The sequence below is a fragment of the Salvelinus namaycush genome, unplaced genomic scaffold (genome assembly GCF_016432855.1).
Source record: "Salvelinus namaycush isolate Seneca unplaced genomic scaffold, SaNama_1.0 Scaffold343, whole genome shotgun sequence".
Taxonomy (NCBI): domain Eukaryota; kingdom Metazoa; phylum Chordata; class Actinopteri; order Salmoniformes; family Salmonidae; genus Salvelinus; species Salvelinus namaycush.
In genome coordinates, this window is record NW_024060375.1 from 137,168 (window position 1) to 156,621 (window position 19,454).

General features: G+C 44.5%; 1 protein-coding gene across 1 annotated transcript in view; it reads left to right on the forward strand.

The window, feature by feature from the left end:
• Window positions 1–19,454, forward strand: part of LOC120040347 (serine/threonine-protein kinase ULK4-like) — a gene marked incomplete at its 3' end in the record, with an annotated part of 134,760 nt that overhangs the window by 57,200 nt on the left and 58,106 nt on the right. Inside the window, exons 25-30 of the mRNA XM_038985535.1 lie at window positions 2,066–2,122; window positions 2,204–2,255; window positions 2,367–2,461; window positions 6,395–6,446; window positions 6,739–6,904; window positions 7,923–8,015. Coding sequence (XP_038841463.1) covers window positions 2,066–2,122; window positions 2,204–2,255; window positions 2,367–2,461; window positions 6,395–6,446; window positions 6,739–6,904; window positions 7,923–8,015 — 515 coding nt within the window. The remainder of the gene's footprint in view (window positions 1–2,065; window positions 2,123–2,203; window positions 2,256–2,366; window positions 2,462–6,394; window positions 6,447–6,738; window positions 6,905–7,922; window positions 8,016–19,454) is intronic.

Sequence of the window (19,454 nt, forward strand, 5' to 3'; positions counted from 1 at the left end):
AGCCTGCTGGATGAAACCATGCAGTGATTAAATATCGCTCCTCCATTTCCCCTGCCATTCTTCACGGAGACTAGACAACACCACCACAGCCTTGAGCGTCTCATTAGAAAAGTAATAACTTGTCACTCTCATAGATCCCCCCTCTGCCATTGCCTCATTTTACAAGGTAACGCATTTACTAGTCTGTTAAATGGGGTTACTGTGTTATTTATCTGTGATGTGACAGATAGCTGTCCCTAATAGCGGTGGTCCTTGCCATGCGTGGGTAATAACATGATGATATTAAAACTAACTGTAGCTGGACTCTGATGTGAGTCTGGTCTTACTGATGGTATTAAAACTAACTGTAGATGGACTCTGATGTGAGTCTGGTCTTACTGATGGTATTAAAACTAACTGTAGCTGGACTCTGATGTGAGTCTGGTCTTACTGATGGTATTAAAACTAACTGTAGCTGGACTCTGATGTGAGTCTGGTCTTACTGATGATATTAAAACTAACTGTAGCTGGACTCTGATGTGAGTCTGGTCTTACTGATGATATTAAAACTAACTGTAGCTGGACTCTGATGTGAGTCTGGTCTTACTGATGGTATTAAAACTAACTGTAGCTGGACTCTGATGTGAGTCTGGTCTTACTGATGATATTAAAACTAACTGTAGCTGGACTCTGATGTGAGTCTGGTCTTACTGATGATATTATAACTAACTGTAGCTGGACTCTGATGTGAGTCTGGTCTTACTGATGATATTAAAACTAACTGTAGCTGGACTCTGATGTGAGTCTGGTCTTACTGATGATATTAAAACTAACTGTAGCTGGACTCTGATGTGAGTCTGGTCTTACTGATGGTATTAAAACTAACTGTAGATGGACTCTGATGTGAGTCTGGTCTTACTGATGATATTAAAACTAACTGTAGCTGGACTCTGATGTGAGTCTGGTCTTACTGATGATATTAAAACTAACTGTAGCTGGACTCTGATGTGAGTCTGGTCTTACTGATGATATTAAAACTAACTGTAGCTGGACTCTGATGTGAGTCTGGTCTTACTGATGATATTAAAACTAACTGTAGCTGGACTCTGATGTGAGTCTGGTCTTACTGATGATATTAAAACTAACTGTAGCTGGACTCTGATGTGAGTCTGGTCTTACTGATGGTATTAAAACTAACTGTAGCTGGACTCTGATGTGAGTCTGGTCTTACTGATGGTATTAAAACTAACTGTAGCTGGACTCTGATGTGAGTCTGGTCTTACTGATGATATTAAAACTAACTGTAGCTGGACTCTGATGTGAGTCTGGTCTTACTGATGATATTAAAACTAACTGTAGCTGGGCTCTGATGTGAGTCTGGTCTTACTGATGATATTAAAACTAACTGTAGCTGGACTCTGATGTGAGTCTGGTCTTACTGATGATATTAAAACTAACTGTAGATGGACTCTGATGTGAGTCTGGTCTTACTGATGATATTAAAACTAACTGTAGCTGGACTCTGATGTGAGTCTGGTCTTACTGATGATATTAAAACTAACTGTAGCTGGGCTCTGATGTGAGTCTGGTCTTACTGATGATATTAAAACTAACTGTAGCTGGACTCTGATGTGAGTCGGGACTGATGCTCTGGTTTACATCTATGTGTCAGTCACTTTACTACAGGCCACGTCTGCCCTGGAGCTCGTTATCAATACATGTATGGAGCAGTCCTTTAATGTTGTTTGGAGTGTTTGTTTTAGTGGATGCACTCTCTCTCTCTCTCGTGTGTGTGTGTGTGTGTGTGTGTGTGTGTGTGTGTGTGTGTGTGTGTTTGCACTGCTGGACCTGGTGAGAAAGAGAAAACGATGCTCTACTGTGGGCTGACAGCTCAGTGGGGCTTTACGAAGCCTCTGCTTACAGGAGCAGAGAAAGTAGGCAGGGAATTAAGAGTTAGAGAGGAGGACAGGTTGGCTGAGGTCAGAGAGACAGAACTTACTGTAACTGTGACACAGTGTAATATCTATCTCCCTTTCCCTCTCTCTCTCTCTCTCTCTCTCTCTCTGTCTCTCTCTCTGTTTTTTAGATATTCAGGCCACAGGTTGTGACTGAGGAGTTTCTCTTCAAATTTGGAGCACTGCTGGTAAGTCATTGAGACAGCGATGTGTAGTGGTATAGTCCCATGGCCTTCTGCACCCCTCATTTCTTATGTTTTGTCTTCCAGAATCACATAACATCTATTGATGCCAGTGAGACCAGTTTGGGCAGTGCAATAGGTGAGTGAATATCAGCTTGCTTTATCACTGGTTATTAGTAGTATAGGTTTCATCTGGACAACTGACCCATAAAGTCCATACTGTAGGTGTAACCTGCTGCTTGATTCCCAGGACAAGCAGGTTCAGAGGAGCTGATCAGGAACACTCTGTCAGCTGTGGAGGCCATCACCCAGCACCCAGCCCTGCTGATGCCCCATCACTGTACTGTGAGTAGGATCCTAGTCCCTAACCTCTTAGCCCCTTAGCCCAAACTCCTTAGCCCCTAGTCCCTAATCTCATAGTCCCTGGCCCCTTAGCCCCTAACCCCTAACCCCCTAGTTCCTAACCTCTTAGCCCCTAACCCCTTAGCTCCTAACCCCCTGGCCCCTTAGCCCCAAACCCTTAGCACCTAACCTCTTAGCCCCTAGTCCCTAACCTCTTAGCCCCTAACCCCTTAGCCCCTAGTCCCTAACCTCTTAGCCACTAACCCCTTAGCCCCTAGCCACTAACCCCCTCACCCCTTAGCCCCAACCCCTTAGCCCCTAACCTCTTAGCCCCTAGCCATTAACCCCTTAGCTCCTAACCTCTTAGTCCCTAATCTCTTAGCCCCTAGTCCCTAACCTCTTAGCCACTAACCCCTTACCCCCTAACCCCTTAGCCCCTAGCCACTAACCCCCTGACCCCTTAGCCCCAACCCCTTAGCCCCTAGCCATTAACCCCTTAGCCCCTAACCTCTTAGCCCCTAACCTCTTAGCCCCTAGTCCCTAACCTCTTAGCCACTAACCCCTTACCCCCTAACCCCTTAGCCCCTAGCCACTAACCCCCTTAGCCCCAACCCCTTAGCCCCTAACCTCTTAGCCCCTAGCCATTAACCCCTTAGCCCCTAACCTCTTAGCCCCCAACCCCTTAGCCCCTAACCTCTTAGCCCCTAACCTCTTAGCCCCTAACCTCTTAGCCCCTAACCTCTTAGCCCCTAACCTCTTAGCCCCTAACCTCTTAGCCCCTAGCCTCTTAGCCACTAGCCTCTTAGCCCCTATCCCCCAACTCCTTCGCTCCTAACCCCTTAGCCCCTAGTCCCTAACCTCTTAGCCCCTATCCCCTAACCACTAGCCCCTAACTCCCTAGCACAACAGTCTCTTTTCACCATCTAGGCTCTATTAACGCCCCATCACTGTACTGTGAGTCTGGCCCTGTGGTCTGCAAGGCTCCTGCAGCAACAGCAGCTCCCTAAGCCCTAGGCACTGCAGCCTGCAGCAACACTGGCCTCGTCCAGAAACAACCCTTGACCCCTAACCCCTAGGCACTGGTCCACTCAGATGTCCACTCAGCCTCTCGACACTTATGTAGATCTAAGGACTAGTGGTTAGGGGTTGTCTACCAGCCCTGTACTTCCCTCCCCAACACAGGGCCCTGGCATGGGGGGTTGACTTGGAGTAGTCATGTATGGTGTTGGAGAGAGACTGTCAGGCCAGCAGACCATCAGTTGTGCTGTCTCAGAGGAGCTCCAGCAGAGTGCAGCTGGGCCTTGGTCTGGTCTGAGGAGACTGTGTAATGAATATTGACATACAGGAAGGAGCTGGGCCAGGCACGGCCTGAGTCCTAAATGGAGCGCTATTCCCTATATACTATTGGCCATGGTCAAAAGTAGTGCACTATAAAGGGAATAGGGTGCCATTTGGGACGCAGACAGGAAGTAATGAGTTGAAGAGGCTTGATGTTCCTGTGAAGAAGAAGAGCAGCTCCTCTGATACTAAGAAGAAGAAGAAGCACAGCTCCTCTCATACTGAGTAACATGAGAAGAAACTTGAATTACATGTCTGACACTAGTCATTAGATTCCGCTGAGCGTTGTCTGTCAGCGGTGGGGTTTTGGGAAGGGAGCAGTACACACACACACACACACATGCATGAGTACACACACATACACACACAGTTTAATGTTTCCTTTTGTTCCCGAGTGGCGCAGTGGTCTAAGGCACTGCATCTCAGTGCAAGAGGCGTCACTACAGTTCCTGGTTTGAATCCAGGCTGTATCACATCCGGCCGGTATTTGGAGTCCCATAGGGCGGCGCACAATTGGCCCAGCGTCGTCCGGGTTTGGCCGGGGTAGGGAGTCATTGTAAATAAGAATTTGTTCTTAACTGACTTGCCTAGTTAAATAAAGGTTAAATAAATTGTTGGAACAAGCTCTCTGCAGAGGTGAACCACAGCAATATCGGATCTAGTCATCTGTTTTTAGTTTGATCTATTTATACTCTTGACTGGCTGTTGCCTGATAGAAAAGCTTCTTCTGAGTCAGACAGACACTTAAAAACAGTTTGCACGGCGGAGGGAGAATGTGTGCTAAACAGAATATAATGGGAAATACGCGACAGCAAAGCACAACAGTCTCTTCTGATGGATATATTCTAATAAACAACAAAGGTGCTCAATGGATCCATCCCAAATGGCACCCCAATCCCCTTATACAGTAGTGCACTGCTTTTGTCCAGGGCGCATAGGGCTCTGGTCGAGGGTAGTGCACTATATAGGGAATAGGCTGCCATTTGGGATGGATCCATCAAGACACAGTACATTCTTTATACCCACCTCAGGCTTCTTATTCTAATGTTGTCTCCTGTTTAGATTACATCCTCGTTGAGACTAGAACAGAACAGAGCGTTTACTGTTGTTTCTATGGAAATAGTCCTCATCATAATAGACTAGAACAGAACAGAGCGTTTACTGTTGTTTCTATGGAAATGGTCCTCATCATAATAGACTAGAACAGAACAGAGCGTTTACTGTTGTTTCTATGGAAATAGTCCTCATCATACTAGACTAGAACAGAACAGAGCGTTTACTGTTGTTTCTATGGAAATGGTCCTCATCATAATAGACTAGAACAGAGCGTTTACTGTTGTTTCTATGGAAATGGTCCTCATCATAATAGACTAGAACAGAACAGAGTGTTTACTGTTGTTTCTATGGAAATAGTCCTCATAATAGACTAGAACAGAACAGAGCGTTTACTGTTGTTTCTATGGAAATAGTCCTCATCATAATAGACTAGAACAGAACAGAGCGTTTACTGTTGTTTCTATGGAAATAGTCCTCATCATAATAGACGAGAACAGAACAGAGCGTTTACTGTTGTTTCTATGGAAATAGTCCTCATCATACTAGACTAGAACAGAGCGTTTACTGTTGTTTCTATGGAAATAGTCCTCATAATAGACTAGAACAGAACAGAGCGTTTACTGTTGTTTCTATGGAAATAGTCCTCATAATAGACTAGAACAGAGTGTTTACTGTTGTTTCTATGGAAATAGTCCTCATCATAATAGACGAGAACAGAACAGAGCGTTTACTGTTGTTTCGATGGAAATCGTCCTCATCATAATAGACTAGAACAGAGTGTTTACTGTTGTTTCTATGGAAATAGTCCTCATCATAATAGACGAGAACAGAACAGAGCGTTTACTGTTGTTTCTATGGAAATAGTCCTCATCATAATAGACGAGAACAGAACAGAGCGTTTACTGTTGTTTCGATGGAAATCGTCCTCATCATAATAGACTAGAACAGAGTGTTTACTGTTGTTTCTATGGAAATAGTCCTCATCATAATAGACGAGAACAGAACAGAGCGTTTACTGTTGTTTCTATGGAAATAGTCCTCATCATAATAGACGAGAACAGAACAGAGCGTTTACTGTTGTTTCGATGGAAATCGTTCTCATCATAATAGACTAGAACAGAGTATTTACTGTTGTTTCTATGGAAATAGTCCTCATCATAATAGACGAGAACAGAACAGAGCGTTTACTGTTGTTTCGATGGAAATCGTCCTCATCATAATAGGGATGGATCCAATTGTTATTATAAAAAGCGCTCACATCAGGTGTTTATGATCGAAGGACAGGGGCAACATGATATTTACATCGAGATTGGGAGTGCTCACACAAGTGCTCGATTTCATTGCTCCTCCCTTTAATAGACAACATGTTTTAAAGAAAAGACATGATTATACATTTGCATGTGATGAATAAATGACTTGTAGGTGATGTATAATAGGAGTCAAATGGAAATACTGTCTTATATTAGGTTTATGTGTTGTTTATTTGATGTTTATGGTTTATTTGGTTTATTTGGTTTAAAGAAAATGTTTTATCTCTTCAAGGTTGTTGATTGCATTCTTCCTCCACTGACTTCTCTTGCCTTCAGTAAAAACGGTAAGGAAACGGTTGGGTCATGTGCTCTCCATGCTTAACATCTCAGGACATAGATAGGCAGTCTGGAACGTGCCCATTCTGCAATGTTCCCTATCTAGCATGGCACACAGCAAGGCCCTTGGTCTAAAGTTAACCACAACTGCATGTGCTTGGTATTGTAGTAAATGTTTTGATTTGTATGTAAGGTAAATATCAGCTCTCTCACTGCAGAGGGTCTGCATGGATCAATATTGCTGTGTGTGTGTGTGTGTGTGTGTGTGTTACATGCTCTGTGCTCTGTGTTGTGTTGTAGTGGAGTGGCGTATCGTCAGCTTGCGGGTTCTGTCAGAGATCACACTGCTGCTGCTGAGCCAAGAGGCCGTGGAGGAGGGAGAGAGGAAGGAGGAGAGGAGAGAGAGAGAGTGCAACTCTTCAACTGGTAGACTACTGACTCTCATTACAGAAGCCCTTCTTCCACAGTGAGTATGCTCTCTCCTGCATCTCTCTCCTCTACCCTCTCTATCACTCTGCTCTTCTCTACATTTTCCCTCTCTCTCCTCCCCCCTCTTAACTCCCCTACCCTCTCTCCCTGCTCTCTCTCTCCGCTCTCCCCTATCCTCTCCCCTCTCTCTTATCTCCCCTCCCCTTTCTTTCATCTCCCCTCTCCTCACCTCACCTCCCCCCCTCTCTCTCCTCTCCTCACCTCCCCCCCCCCCTCTCTCCGCTCTCCTTTACCCTCTCTCTCTCCGCTCTCCTTTACCCTCTCTCTCCTCTCCTCTCCTCTCTGCTCTCTCCTCTACCCTTTCTCTCTCTACTCTCCTCTACCCTCTCTCTCTCTACTCTCCTCTACCCTCTCTCCTCTACTCTCCTCTACCCTCTCTCCTCTCTCTCTCTCTCTCTACTCTCCTCTCCTCTACCCTCTCTCTCTCTACTCTCCTCTACCCTCTCTCCTCTACTCTCCTCTACCCTCTCCTCTCTCTCTCTCTACTCTCCTCTACCCTCTCTCTCTCTCTACTCTCCTCTACCCTCTCCCTTTGTGCCTCCCTGTCTTCAGCTGCTTCTGCAGACTTCTCAACTTTAGCTCATTTAAAAGCTCTGATGACATGGATGAATGAATGACCAGAAACTGAGAGCCAGCCCAGCTCCACTGTTCATCTGGGCCTGTGTGTGTGGAGTGCAGTCAAAGTAGTGAACCTTCTTGTTTTGGCAACTTTATTTGGCCAGTTCCCTAGTGGAGAAATAAACGTTTGAAATAAACGTTTTAGATTTATTGAAATGTTTTTTTCGTTAGTAATTTAGATTTATTGAATTCAATATTTAAGCCAGTCCCCATATGTGTTTGCCAGTGCTCTGCAGAGGATTTCTAGATAGTTAGTAAAACATCTATACACCTATCAACAATCTGTTGAACTAACTAGACCCTAAACCTATCTGTAGGGGACTACCCAAATAGCTATCCATATAAAGTGTGGCTGATGTCTCTCCTGTGTTGTACAGGTATGAATCTCTCCTGTTGGAGCCAGACCCAATCCCAGTCTACGCTCTCAAGTTGCTGGTGGCCCTCACAGAACACAGCAGCCCCGTCAACAGGTAAAGCCTTCTAAACCGGCCTCCCGAGTGGCGCAGCGGTCTAGTCACTGCGTCGCAGTGCTTGAGGCGTCATTACAGACCGACCGTGACCGGGAGACCCATAGCCGACCGTGACCGGGAGACCCATAGCCGACCGTGACCGGGAAACCCATGAGGCGGCGCACAATTGGCCCAGCGTCGTCCGGGTTAAGGGAAGGGTTCGGCCGGCCCGGGATTTCATTGTCTCATCGCGTTCTAGCGACTCCTTGTTGCGGGCCGGGCGCCTGAAAGCTGACTTTGAGCGCCTGCTGGACGGTGTTTCCTCTGACACATTGGTGCGACTGGCTTCCGGGTTAAGCGAGCAGTGTGTCAAGAAGCCGTGCGGCTTGGCAGGGTCGTGTTTCGCAGGACGCACGGCTCTCTAGGGGAGTTGCAGCGATGGGACAAGACTGGAACTACCAATTGGATATCACGATATTGGGGAGAAAAAGGGGTAAAATAAAATAAATAAATAACTTCTAAACCAGGGATCATCAACTAGATTCTGCCGTGGGACGTTTTGTTTCTGGAGTGGATGGTCGGGGGTCCGGAACATAATTACTATCATTTATAGACTGCAAACTGACCGCAAGAAGCCCAAACAGATATAATATTAGACTAAACATAATCATTTCAAACCTTGTTTACATTTGTATATAATCAAGGATCTCTCTATTATGTGTGGGAATACTTGGGAACAGATTTCAAAATGAAAATAGCTTGGAGCTGATTTCCTGGTGTTTTTACAGTCTTTTATGTCCTACCATGGAAAAAAATATATATATTTTGTGCTCAGAACATTTTAGTTGCCAAATAAAACCATTCAGCCCCGCGGGTTGCCAGCTGGGGAACCCTGTTCTAAACCATCTCCAGATAGACAGACTAGGACTGTCATCTTGATGAAAACCAAAGAGTCTATCCAACACAATATCATCTTGAAGAAAAGCAAAGAGTCTAACCAACACAATGTCATCTTGAAGAAAAGCAGAGAGTCTAACCGACACAATGTCATCTTGATGAAAACCAAAGAGTCTAACCAACACAATGTCATCTTGAAGAAAATCAAAGAGTCTAACCAACACAATGTCATCTTGAAGAAAACCAAAGAGTCTAACCAACAAAATGTCATCTTGAAGAAAACCAAAGAGTCTAACCAACACAATGTCATCTTGAAGAAAACCAAAGAGTCTAACGAACACAATGTCATCTTGAAGAAAACCAGAGAGTCTAACCAACACAATGTCATCTTGAAGAAAATCAAAGAGTCTAACCAACACAATGTCATCTTGAAGAAAACCAAAGAGTCTAACGAACACAATGTCATCTTGAAGAAAACCAGAGAGTCTAACCAACACAATGTCAAAATGATTAAATGATTGAGAAGCTGCTTTATTCCGCATCTGTTATTATCTACCCAGAGTTTATGGAGGTGAGTTGCGATGGGGTTGCTATGGCATCTGTTATTATCTACCTAGAGTTTATGGAGGTGAGTTGCGATGGGGTTGCTATGGCATCTGTTATTGTCTACCCAGAGTTTATGGAGGTGAGTTGCGATGGGGTTGCTATGGCATCTGTTATTATCTACCCAGAGTTTATGGAGGTGAGTTGCGATGGGGTTGCTATGGCATCTGTTATTGTCTACCCAGAGTTTATGGAGGTGAGTTGCGATGGGGTTGCTATGGCATCTGTTATTGTCTACCCAGAGTTTATGGAGGTGAGTTGCGATGGGGTTGCTATTGGTGTCTGTGGCATCTGCAACCTGAAGAGACAACACAGCATCTTGATTAACACCTGCAGTTTTTTTCTGGTGTTGAATATAAAGTTAAGAAATTATCTCTGGGTTTTAAGAAATTATCAAATAAAAAAAGTTAATTGATCTGTCTTTCTCTTTCTGTCTCTCTCCTCTCTCTGTCTCTCTCTCAATTCAATTTCAATTTAAGGGGCCTTATTTGCATGGGAAACATATGTTTACATTGCCAAAGCAATTGAAATTGATAATAAATAAAAGTGAAATAAACAATAAAAAACTTACAGTAAACATTACACACACAAAAGTTCCAACAGAATAAAGACATTTCAAATGTCATTATGTCTATATAAAGTGTTTTAATGATGTGCAAATAGTTAAAGTACAAAAGGTAAAATAAATAAATATAAATATGGGTTGTATTTACAATGGTGTTTGTTCTTCACTGGTTGCCCTTTTCTTGTGGCAACAGGTCACACATCTTGCTGTTGTGATGGCACACTGGTACATTAAGTTGGTAAAAAGTCTCTCCTTCCCTCCCTTGAAGCTGTAAACCAGAAGCTGGTTTTGGACACATCAGATCATTCATGTTATTATTACTACCAGAGAAAACAAAATCATTAAGTCAATAATTGTATTATTTATCAGTATTCTAATACATAGTTTAATATGCTTGACCTTTCTGCAGCATCAGCATGTTGAGGGGTGTTCCAGAGTTGTGGCCTCATGTAGGGAGAAGTGTGGAGCTCAGGCCCAACACTGTGCACTGTTTACCTATTAACACACTGTAGATCCCCCTCCTCCCTCTGTAGCTGCCTGCCTGCCTGCGGGGCACAAACTCACAGTACATGGCACATTTAGAATTCAGCTCACACCACGTTTCCTTGGCTTGTCAGAGCCGTTTCCCCCCCTCCTCCGTTCAGTTATCTGAATCATAGGGGAAAGTAGAGCATAAATAAGTGCAAACTTAAACTAATTTTTGAGAAATACTCACATAGAGACATTATTTAATTGCAGTAGTTGATGCATAAGCACACAGACACGAGGCATTGGCTTGTCCTTATTGAAAGAAAGCTACACTGATAATGTGATGTTAAAGAGATTCTCAGGAGGTAGGACTCCACTGATATGCTGCAGCAGTAACACACTCACACATGTAAACGCGGTCGCATGCAAGGTCACACACACGCGCACACTCACACACACTGGGCTGAAGGAGGGGGAACCGTTCCCTGGGAAAGGAAAGTCATTGATTGATTGATGATTGGGTGTGTCCAACTAGAACCAGCCTACAGGAGAGGTGTGATGTCACCGCCATGTCGCTGCTGTTCAGGGGAGAACAGTGGAGCTGATAGAAGGAGAACAGGAGAACAGAACAGGGGGGTTAACAGCTCCCGGGGGAGTTTAAAGGAGTCTTTCACCAGCTGGTGGCAACACACACCTCAGCAGTATGTCTGTCATCCTGCTCAATGGCTTTCAGATCACACTGAACCTGGAGCACAAAGAGGAAGACGTAATGTCACTTTTCAAAGGGAAATCTGAGAATGTCCTTAAACAACCCGTCCACTCGCTCCCTCTTTGAATACTTTGTCTGGATCTCAAATGGAACTCTATTCCCTATATAGGGCACTACGTTAGAACAGGACCCATAGGGCTCTAGTCAAAAGTAGTGCTCTATGTAGGGAATAGGGTGCCATTTGGGATGTATAGTATGTTGTAGGTTGCTATAGCTAGCTAGCTAGCTGCTGCAGTTGTATGAGTTTCCTGCATAGTGTTTAGTATTAACCATGGATATTCCAGTGTTCATCAGAGAGCCAGACTGTCCTCTAACCTAATGGCATGCAGCAGGCAGGCAGACAGGCCCTTTGTGTGCTTGGGATTTGTAAGGAATATTGATCTGTTACAGAGGAAAGGTCAGACTAAGCCTAAGTTAGAGACTGGTCTGCTTAGCAGAGGTGGGAACGTGATGTTACTGAAAGATGCAGAAGAAGTCGTTAGAATGAATAAGATTTCACTCTGCTGCATAATAAACTGTGAACACCACCACTGCACCATAGTAAGGCGATAGCAGCTTGGTCTGTATACTAAGTAAGGTATTATACGGGTTTACCAATGAATGAAGCCATGTAGGATGATGAAATAGTTGAAGAGCAGTAGATGTCAGGCTGGTCTGGTGCTGGTAGTATACTGTATCTAAAGCATGTTGCCATTGCCTCCCTCCTCTAGCCCTCTCATCTGGGTGATCCTCATGTAGGATGTTGAAATAGTTGAAGAGCAGTAGATGTCAGGCTGGTCTGGTGCTGGTAGTATACTGTATCTAAAGCATGTTGCCATTGCCTCCCTCCTCTAGCCCTCTCATCTGGGTGATCCTCATGTAGGATGTTGAAATAGTTGAAGAGCAGTAGATGTCAGGCTGGTCTGGTGCTGGTAGTATACTGTATCTAAAGCATGTTGCCATTGCCTCCCTCCTCTAGCCCTCTCATCTGGGTGATCCTCATGTAGGATGTTGAAATAGTTGAAGAGCAGTAGATGTCAGGCTGGTCTGGTGCTGGTAGTATACTGTATCTAAAGCATGTTGCCATTGTCTCCCTCCTCTAGCCCTCTCATCTGGGTGATCCTCATGTAGGATGATGAAATAGTTGAAGAGCAGTAGATGTCAGGCTGGTCTGGTGCTGGTAGTATACTGTATCTAAAGCATGTTGCCATTGCCTCCCTCCTCTAGCCCTCTCATCTGGGTGATCCTCATGTAGGATGATGAAATAGTTGAAGAGCAGTAGATGTCAGGCTGGTCTGGTGCTGGTAGTATACTGTATCTAAAGCATGTTGCCATTGTCTCCCTCCTCTAGCCCTCTCATCTGGGTGATCCTCATGTAGGATGTTGAAATAGTTGAAGAGCAGTAGATGTCAGGCTGGTCTGGTGCTGGTAGTATACTGTATCTAAAGCATGTTGCCATTGCCTCCCTCCTCTAGCCCTCTCATCTGGGTGATCCTCATGTAGGATGTTGAAATAGTTGAAGAGCAGTAGATGTCAGGCTGGTCTGGTGCTGGTAGTATACTGTATCTAAAGCATGTTGCCATTGCCTCCCTCCTCTAGCCCTCTCATCTGGGTGATCCTCATGAAACAAGGGTACTCTGTTCCCTACATAGTACACTACTATGGACCAGGGGCATTTGGGAGCCACTGTCTGTGATGAATTGAGAGCTGGTTTCTCTGTGTTTCTGTACTGCCTGCCTGGTCGTTGAGAAGGTGATGATGGACACCAGCTGGGTGCACTTACATAGTTTTATCTCTGATCTCCAACACATCCCAGACTGACTGTCATTTCTGTCAAGGCTCTGAACACAAGCCAGCCCCCACACCTCCCTCTGTCTATCTGGCACTGAGAGAGCCAACTGAACTATTCAAATTGATGTCAGCAATCTGCTACACATTCCTGTTGGTTGTATTTCCCTTGTCTGAGACGAGCTATTACATTTACAATGAGAAATTAAATTGCATTTACCACTGCTTGATAAAGTCCTAAAAAAGTGCAGAGCTTTCTCCTTGATGGGTTCTTGCCTAAATTAGATTGCAAATTGGGACATTAACGGGGCTTCATACAAGTATGTCTTTCCCCCTCATTATCAGGTTTGATACAGAGTTCAAACTTTCCAATTATCTGAACCTTTGGCCGTTGTTGCCTTTGTGTGGGCTCAGTCAGTCTGCCTAGCTGTGCCCGCTTTAGCAAGTGAAGCAAAACCAGTTCTATCTGCGGGAACGCTTTTACACCCTGATTAGCAGGAATTTGAAAAATGCTTTTATCCCAGCGGAAGCCAGCCTCACAGCTACAGGAAGCCGGCATGCTACCGCTAATAAAAAGCTGATCCTTTCTAATGAGCAGGTTAACGGAGGTTACACGCTGACTACATCAAGGCTACGCTCATCCTGGTATTTTCATTTTATTTGACTGGAGTTTGATATCGTGCTATTGGTCAACGCGGTACCGTTGCCTGGTAGTCTGTGCAGACACAATGAGTGATTGGTCAGTGGGATGAACAGGCATGGGTGTTGCTTTGAATGTGTCGCAAATGGCAGCCTATCGTGCAGTACTTTGGACCAGAGGCCTATGGGCCCTGTTCAAACGTAGTGCACTCTAAAAGGCACAGGGTGCCATTTTGGTCACAGACATTGTGTTAAAAGCCTGGGATCCCCAGGTGTCCTCTCCTCCCTCCTTTCCTCTCCTCTGTCTGCCACCTGTGCTGCCTGCATGGAGACCTCTGCTCCTCTCTGCTGATTGGAGTGGACAGCAGAGTTGAGTGCGGTCAGAGGAATAGAGCAAAACCTCATCCCTGACTGTGTGTGTTCGTGTGTGTGTTTGTGTGTGCGTTCGTGTGTGTGTAATCAGCTCTGACAGCTGGTGTGTGTAAAGGAGGAATGGGAGTGTTACCTCGTACTATCAGTGTCACTGGCCGGTCGGAAGAGCTGACTGGGCTTGAGCTGTGTTGGTTTGACATGGCTCAGTGGCAGGCAGCAGCTCTGTTCATTCAGCCTCAGCTTCTCCCTCTGACAGGCAGCAGAGATGACCTGCAGGACTGTCTGTGTCACACTCTCTGACAGTCAGGGGAGCCATGTGTAGCAAAGTGGATGGGAACAGTGCACAGTAAAGGATAGAGACGGCCTCACAATGTTTCCAGAGTGAGGTTGGAAGATGTTTTACTGGCACGGATGTACACTATTACTGTATACTCCACCTTTCAAACTTTAAATGATTACATCACTATATACAGTGCCTTCAGAAAGTATTCATACCTCTTGACTTCTCCCACATTTTGTGTTACATTTTAAATTCCGGCTGTATCACAATACCCCATAATTACAAAGTGTCACCCCCTGACCTTAGAGAGCCTTTTTTATTCTCTATTAGGTTAGGTCAGGGTGTGACTTGGGTGGGCAAATCTATGTTTCTATTTCTTTGTTGGCCTAGTATGGTTCCCAATCAGAGGCAGCTGTTTATCGTTGTCTCTGATTGGGGATCATACTTAGGCAGCCCTTTTTCCCACCTTAGATTGTGGGATCTTGATTTTGTATAGTTACTGGGTAGCCTGCAGAACGTTACGTTCGTTTAGCCTGCAGAACGTTAGGCTGCACCTTGGTCTCTTCATTCCATCAACGAACACGACACAAAGTGCAAAGCCAGAATTTGTTCTTAACTGACTTGCCTAGTTAAATAAAGGTTAAAAATCTCAAATCTAAATTAACATGTTTTTAGACATTTTAGCAAATTTATGGCAAATGAAATACAGATATCTAATTTACATAAGTATTCACACCCCTGAGTCAATACTTTGTAGAAGCACCTTTGGTGGCGATTACAGTTTAATTCTTCGTTGCAGATTTTCTCAAGATTTGTTAAGTTAGATGGGGAGTTGCGGTGACCAGCAATCTTCAAGTCTTTCCACAGATTTTCAATGGAAATCAAGTCTGGGCTTTGGCTGGGCCACTCAAGGACTTTCACATTATAGTTCTGAAGCCATTCCAGTGTTGCTTTGGCTGTATTCTTGGGGTCCTGTTGGAACGTACATCTTCGCACCCAGTCTAAGATCTTTTGCACTCTGAAGTGGGTTCTCATCAAGGATTTGCCTGTATTTTGTTCCCTCTGTCCTTACCAGTCTCCCAGTCCCTGCCGCTGAAAAGCATCCTCATAGCATGATGCTGCCACCATGCTTCACGGTAGGGATGGTGTTAGACGGGTGATGAAATGTGCATGGTTTTCTCCAGACATATCATTTTGCATTCAGGCAAAAGAGTTACATTTTTGTCTCATCAGACCATAGAATATTTTGTCTTTATGAGTCATGTGCCTTTTTGCAAACTCCAGGTGTGCTGTCATGTGCCTTTTTCTTAGGAGTGGCTTCTGAAGCCACTCTCCCATAAAGCCCAGATTGGTGAAGTGCTATAGAGACTGTTGTCCTTCTGGCACGTTCTCCCATCTCAGCCAAGGAACTCTGTTGTTCTGTCAGAGTGGTCATTGGGTTCTTGGTCACCTCCCTGATCAAGGTCCTCATTGCCCTGTTGCTCAGTTTGGTCGGATGGACAGCTCTAGGCAGGGTCTGGGTAGTTCCATTTTTTTTTTTTTTTTTTTTACATTTCTCAATGATGGAGAACACTGTGCTCTTGGAAACTTAACACTCTAGAACTTGTTTTATACTCTTCCCCAGATATATGCCTCATCACAATTATATCTCGGAGAGGTACAGTATAGTATCCTTGGTATAGTTTCTGCACTGTCAACTGTAGGACCTTGTATAGACAGGTGTGTTTCTTTCTAAATCATGGCCAAACAATTGAATTGGCCACAGGTGGACTCCAATCAAGTTGTAGTGGCATCTCAAGGATGATCAAAGGAAATTGGATGCACCTGAGCTCAGTTTGGAGTGTCATAGCAAAGGGGTGTGAATACTTATGTAAATGAGATGTTTCTGTATTTCATTTACAATACATTTGCAAACATTTCAAAAAACATGTTTTCACTTTGTCATTATGGGGTATTGTGTAGATAGGTGAGAAAAAAAATATATATTTAAAGGAATAATCCGCCCCCAGAAATAAAATCATGAAACTCCTGTCAATTTGGTGAAAGCCTATGTTCTATCGCTGGGTAAAATAACAGATATCCCCGTGATTTAACTTCTATTTGGTCCGTCTTAGGAAATCGTGTAGAAATGCGTCTTCACTACATCATTCTCGTCATAAGGGTTAACACACTATCAGATTTAATAACGCCTTTAAAACAATGACCTGCTCTCCAGATTGCCAAATCAGCATATAGAACACATACATCCATCTATATACTCATGACAAAGTAGAGATTTTGCTTAGATGTACCCAATCTAAACAGTGTAGCAAATTATTCAACTTCAAGTACCATGTCGCAATGCCCCCTGTGTGTCTGTGGGAAGCAGAGATATTACAGAAAGGAGGAGATAGGAATCCCACTGGGCAATGAATGGAGAAACGCCCCACCCAACTGACTGTCGAGCTAGCTAGCTAGCTAGCTAGCTAGCTAGCTGGCCAGCCAGCCCAGAGAGAGAGAGCATTGCATTGAGGGTTTTGTAGTAGACTTGAGCTGCAACAGATTTCCAAAAACTATTTTCACATGTTTCTACCAACCTTGTTATAATGACCAAATTATTATAACTTGTTCCCAAAAAATATATTCAAATATGAGTGTTATTTAACACTTAATCAATATGAATTAGTGGTTTGGGCTGGATTATCCCTTTAATCCATTTTGAATTCAGGCTGTAACACAACAAAATGTGGAATAAGTCAAGGGGTAAGAATACCTTCTGAAGGCACTGTCTGTACCTAATCTTAAAGCTAGAATCCTTAATTGAAACAATAACAAAGCGATCACCAGCCTCTGTTTTGGGAAAAAGCTTAGAGATGGTCCTGGAGAAATATAACCACACTCAAATTCATAGACAGAGCTATGGATGCAAGGACTGACCATCCATGATATCAGAATTATAGATTTAACCATGTTTTGAGGCTATACAGTCGTTATTAACATTTGCATTGTTAACATTGGGGTAAATTAAGCTTATTTTGGGTTCTGATGGGTATGACAGTTGAACTAAGCACATGAGGCATTTATGAGTTATATTCTTCAAGAATCAATGGGGACATATCATTGATTTACATTTTAATGTATGTAGTATCTAAGGATTCTGTCTTTAAATACTCAGCATAACGGTAGTGGCAAAACAAGACACCATCGGATGTTCGTTTTGAGAGAGAGAGGGGAAAAAAAGGGCTTTTTAATATAAAACTCCAAATCCCAGCCAGGCAGCTGCCGGAGGATCTGTGATAGCAGACAGACTGTGTTAAATGTCATCCACACATTGTGCCATTATTAAGGAAGCGTGACAGGTTGAATCAGAGCTGTACTCAGGCACACTCTCAACTTCATCAGATTGTAAATAAGATCAGAAGGTTGTCTGCAGCCGTGGAGAATGTGTGCAGAGCGTATCTTATTATTTTGCCCTATAGCCACTCCAGCCTGGCTGGGCAAATGCCACTTCATCCACGCAATCTGCGTCTACATGAAAAGGAGAGTTTTTATCCCCTAACGTTAAGGACAGTCTGTAGATTTTGTATGGCACAGAGATGTATTAAAGTTGAGAAATGAGGTGTACTGTACACACATACTGTGTGATGCATTAGTTGTCATTAGCCCAAAACTTGTGTAGGATAGTGTTTAGAGAGCCATGACTTTGACCCAGATAGTGTCCACTGCTGTTGATATGGTTTCAGTTCAGTTCTTCCTTCTCTATAATAAGTCTTCAACAGGCCTGTATCAGTATTACTGGCTGCCTTGACAGGAACTGATTTTGGTACTTCAGTTTCTCTTAACGTGACAGTGATGCAGGGTGCTATCGATTTAGAATGATGTGGAACTGGGAATGCTAACCATGCTAACCATGCATTCAGTTGAATGTAGATGCGTCCCAATTGGCACCCTATCTCCTATATAGTGCTATATAGGGTGTACTTTGGGATACAGGCTCAGCAATCTGTGAGGCTTGGAGAAGAAGCCTGGCTATTTACACTCCTCTGTCACCCCGTCAGGGAGATAAAGCTTGGCCATTCATCAGTTCTGGTTACACCTCTGTCTAGTTTACTCTCTGGGAGTAAAGTGGAATTACGACCCAGGTCCTCTGCTCACCTTTAACTCTCCATATTTGTTCCTGTTTTGTTTTATGAGCACAATTTAATGTTAATGACGTGTCATCACTCAGGTTCACACGGAGATCGATGGGAGAGGGTTGTTTCTGAACTACAATAATGGAGGAGGTCAGGGAAGAGTGGAGGGAGGTCAGGAGGGAGTGGAGGGAGAGAGGAAAGAGTGGAGGGAGAGAGGCAAGAGTGGAGGAAGAGAGGCAAGAGTGGAGGAAGAGAGGCAAGAGTGGAGGGAGAGAGGCAAGAGTGGAGGGAGAGAGGCAAGAGTGGAGGGAGAGAGGCAAGAGTGGAGGGAGAGAGGCAAGAGTGGAGGGAGAGAGGCAAGAGTGGAGGGAGAGAGGCAAGAGTGGAGGGAGAGAGGCAAGAGTGGAGGGAGAGAGGGAAGAGTGGAGGGAGAGAGGGTGGAGGGAGAGAGGAGAGGGTGGAGGGAGAGAGGGAAGGGTGGTGGGAAGAGTGGAGGGAGAGAGGGAAGAGTGGAGGGAGAGAGGGGAGAGAGGAGAGAGTGGAGGGAGAGAGGAGAGAGTGGAGGGAGAGAGGAGAGAGTGGAGGGTGGAAGGAGAGAGGGAAGAGTGGAGTGTGAGAGGGGAGAGTGGAGGGTGAGTGTAGAAGGAGAGAGGGAAGAGTGGAGAAGGAGAGGGAAGAGTGGAGAAGGAGAGGGGAGAGTGGAAGGAGAGAGGGGAGAGTGGAAGGAGAGAGGGGAGAGTGGAAGGAGAGAGGGAAGAGTGGAGGAGAGAGGGAAGGTGGTACAGATAAGTGGAGATATGGATGGGGGGACAGTTTGTATCTCATATAAGTATGTCTGTTATATAGTACACTGCATATATACAGGTGTAGCATCTTAATTTGATCACTCTTTTGTTACAGAAATGTTCCTGCACCACAGGAAATGCAGATGCGCTTCGGGATTTACATACATTCACTGAAAGCCCACACTAACATACGGTTATATTAA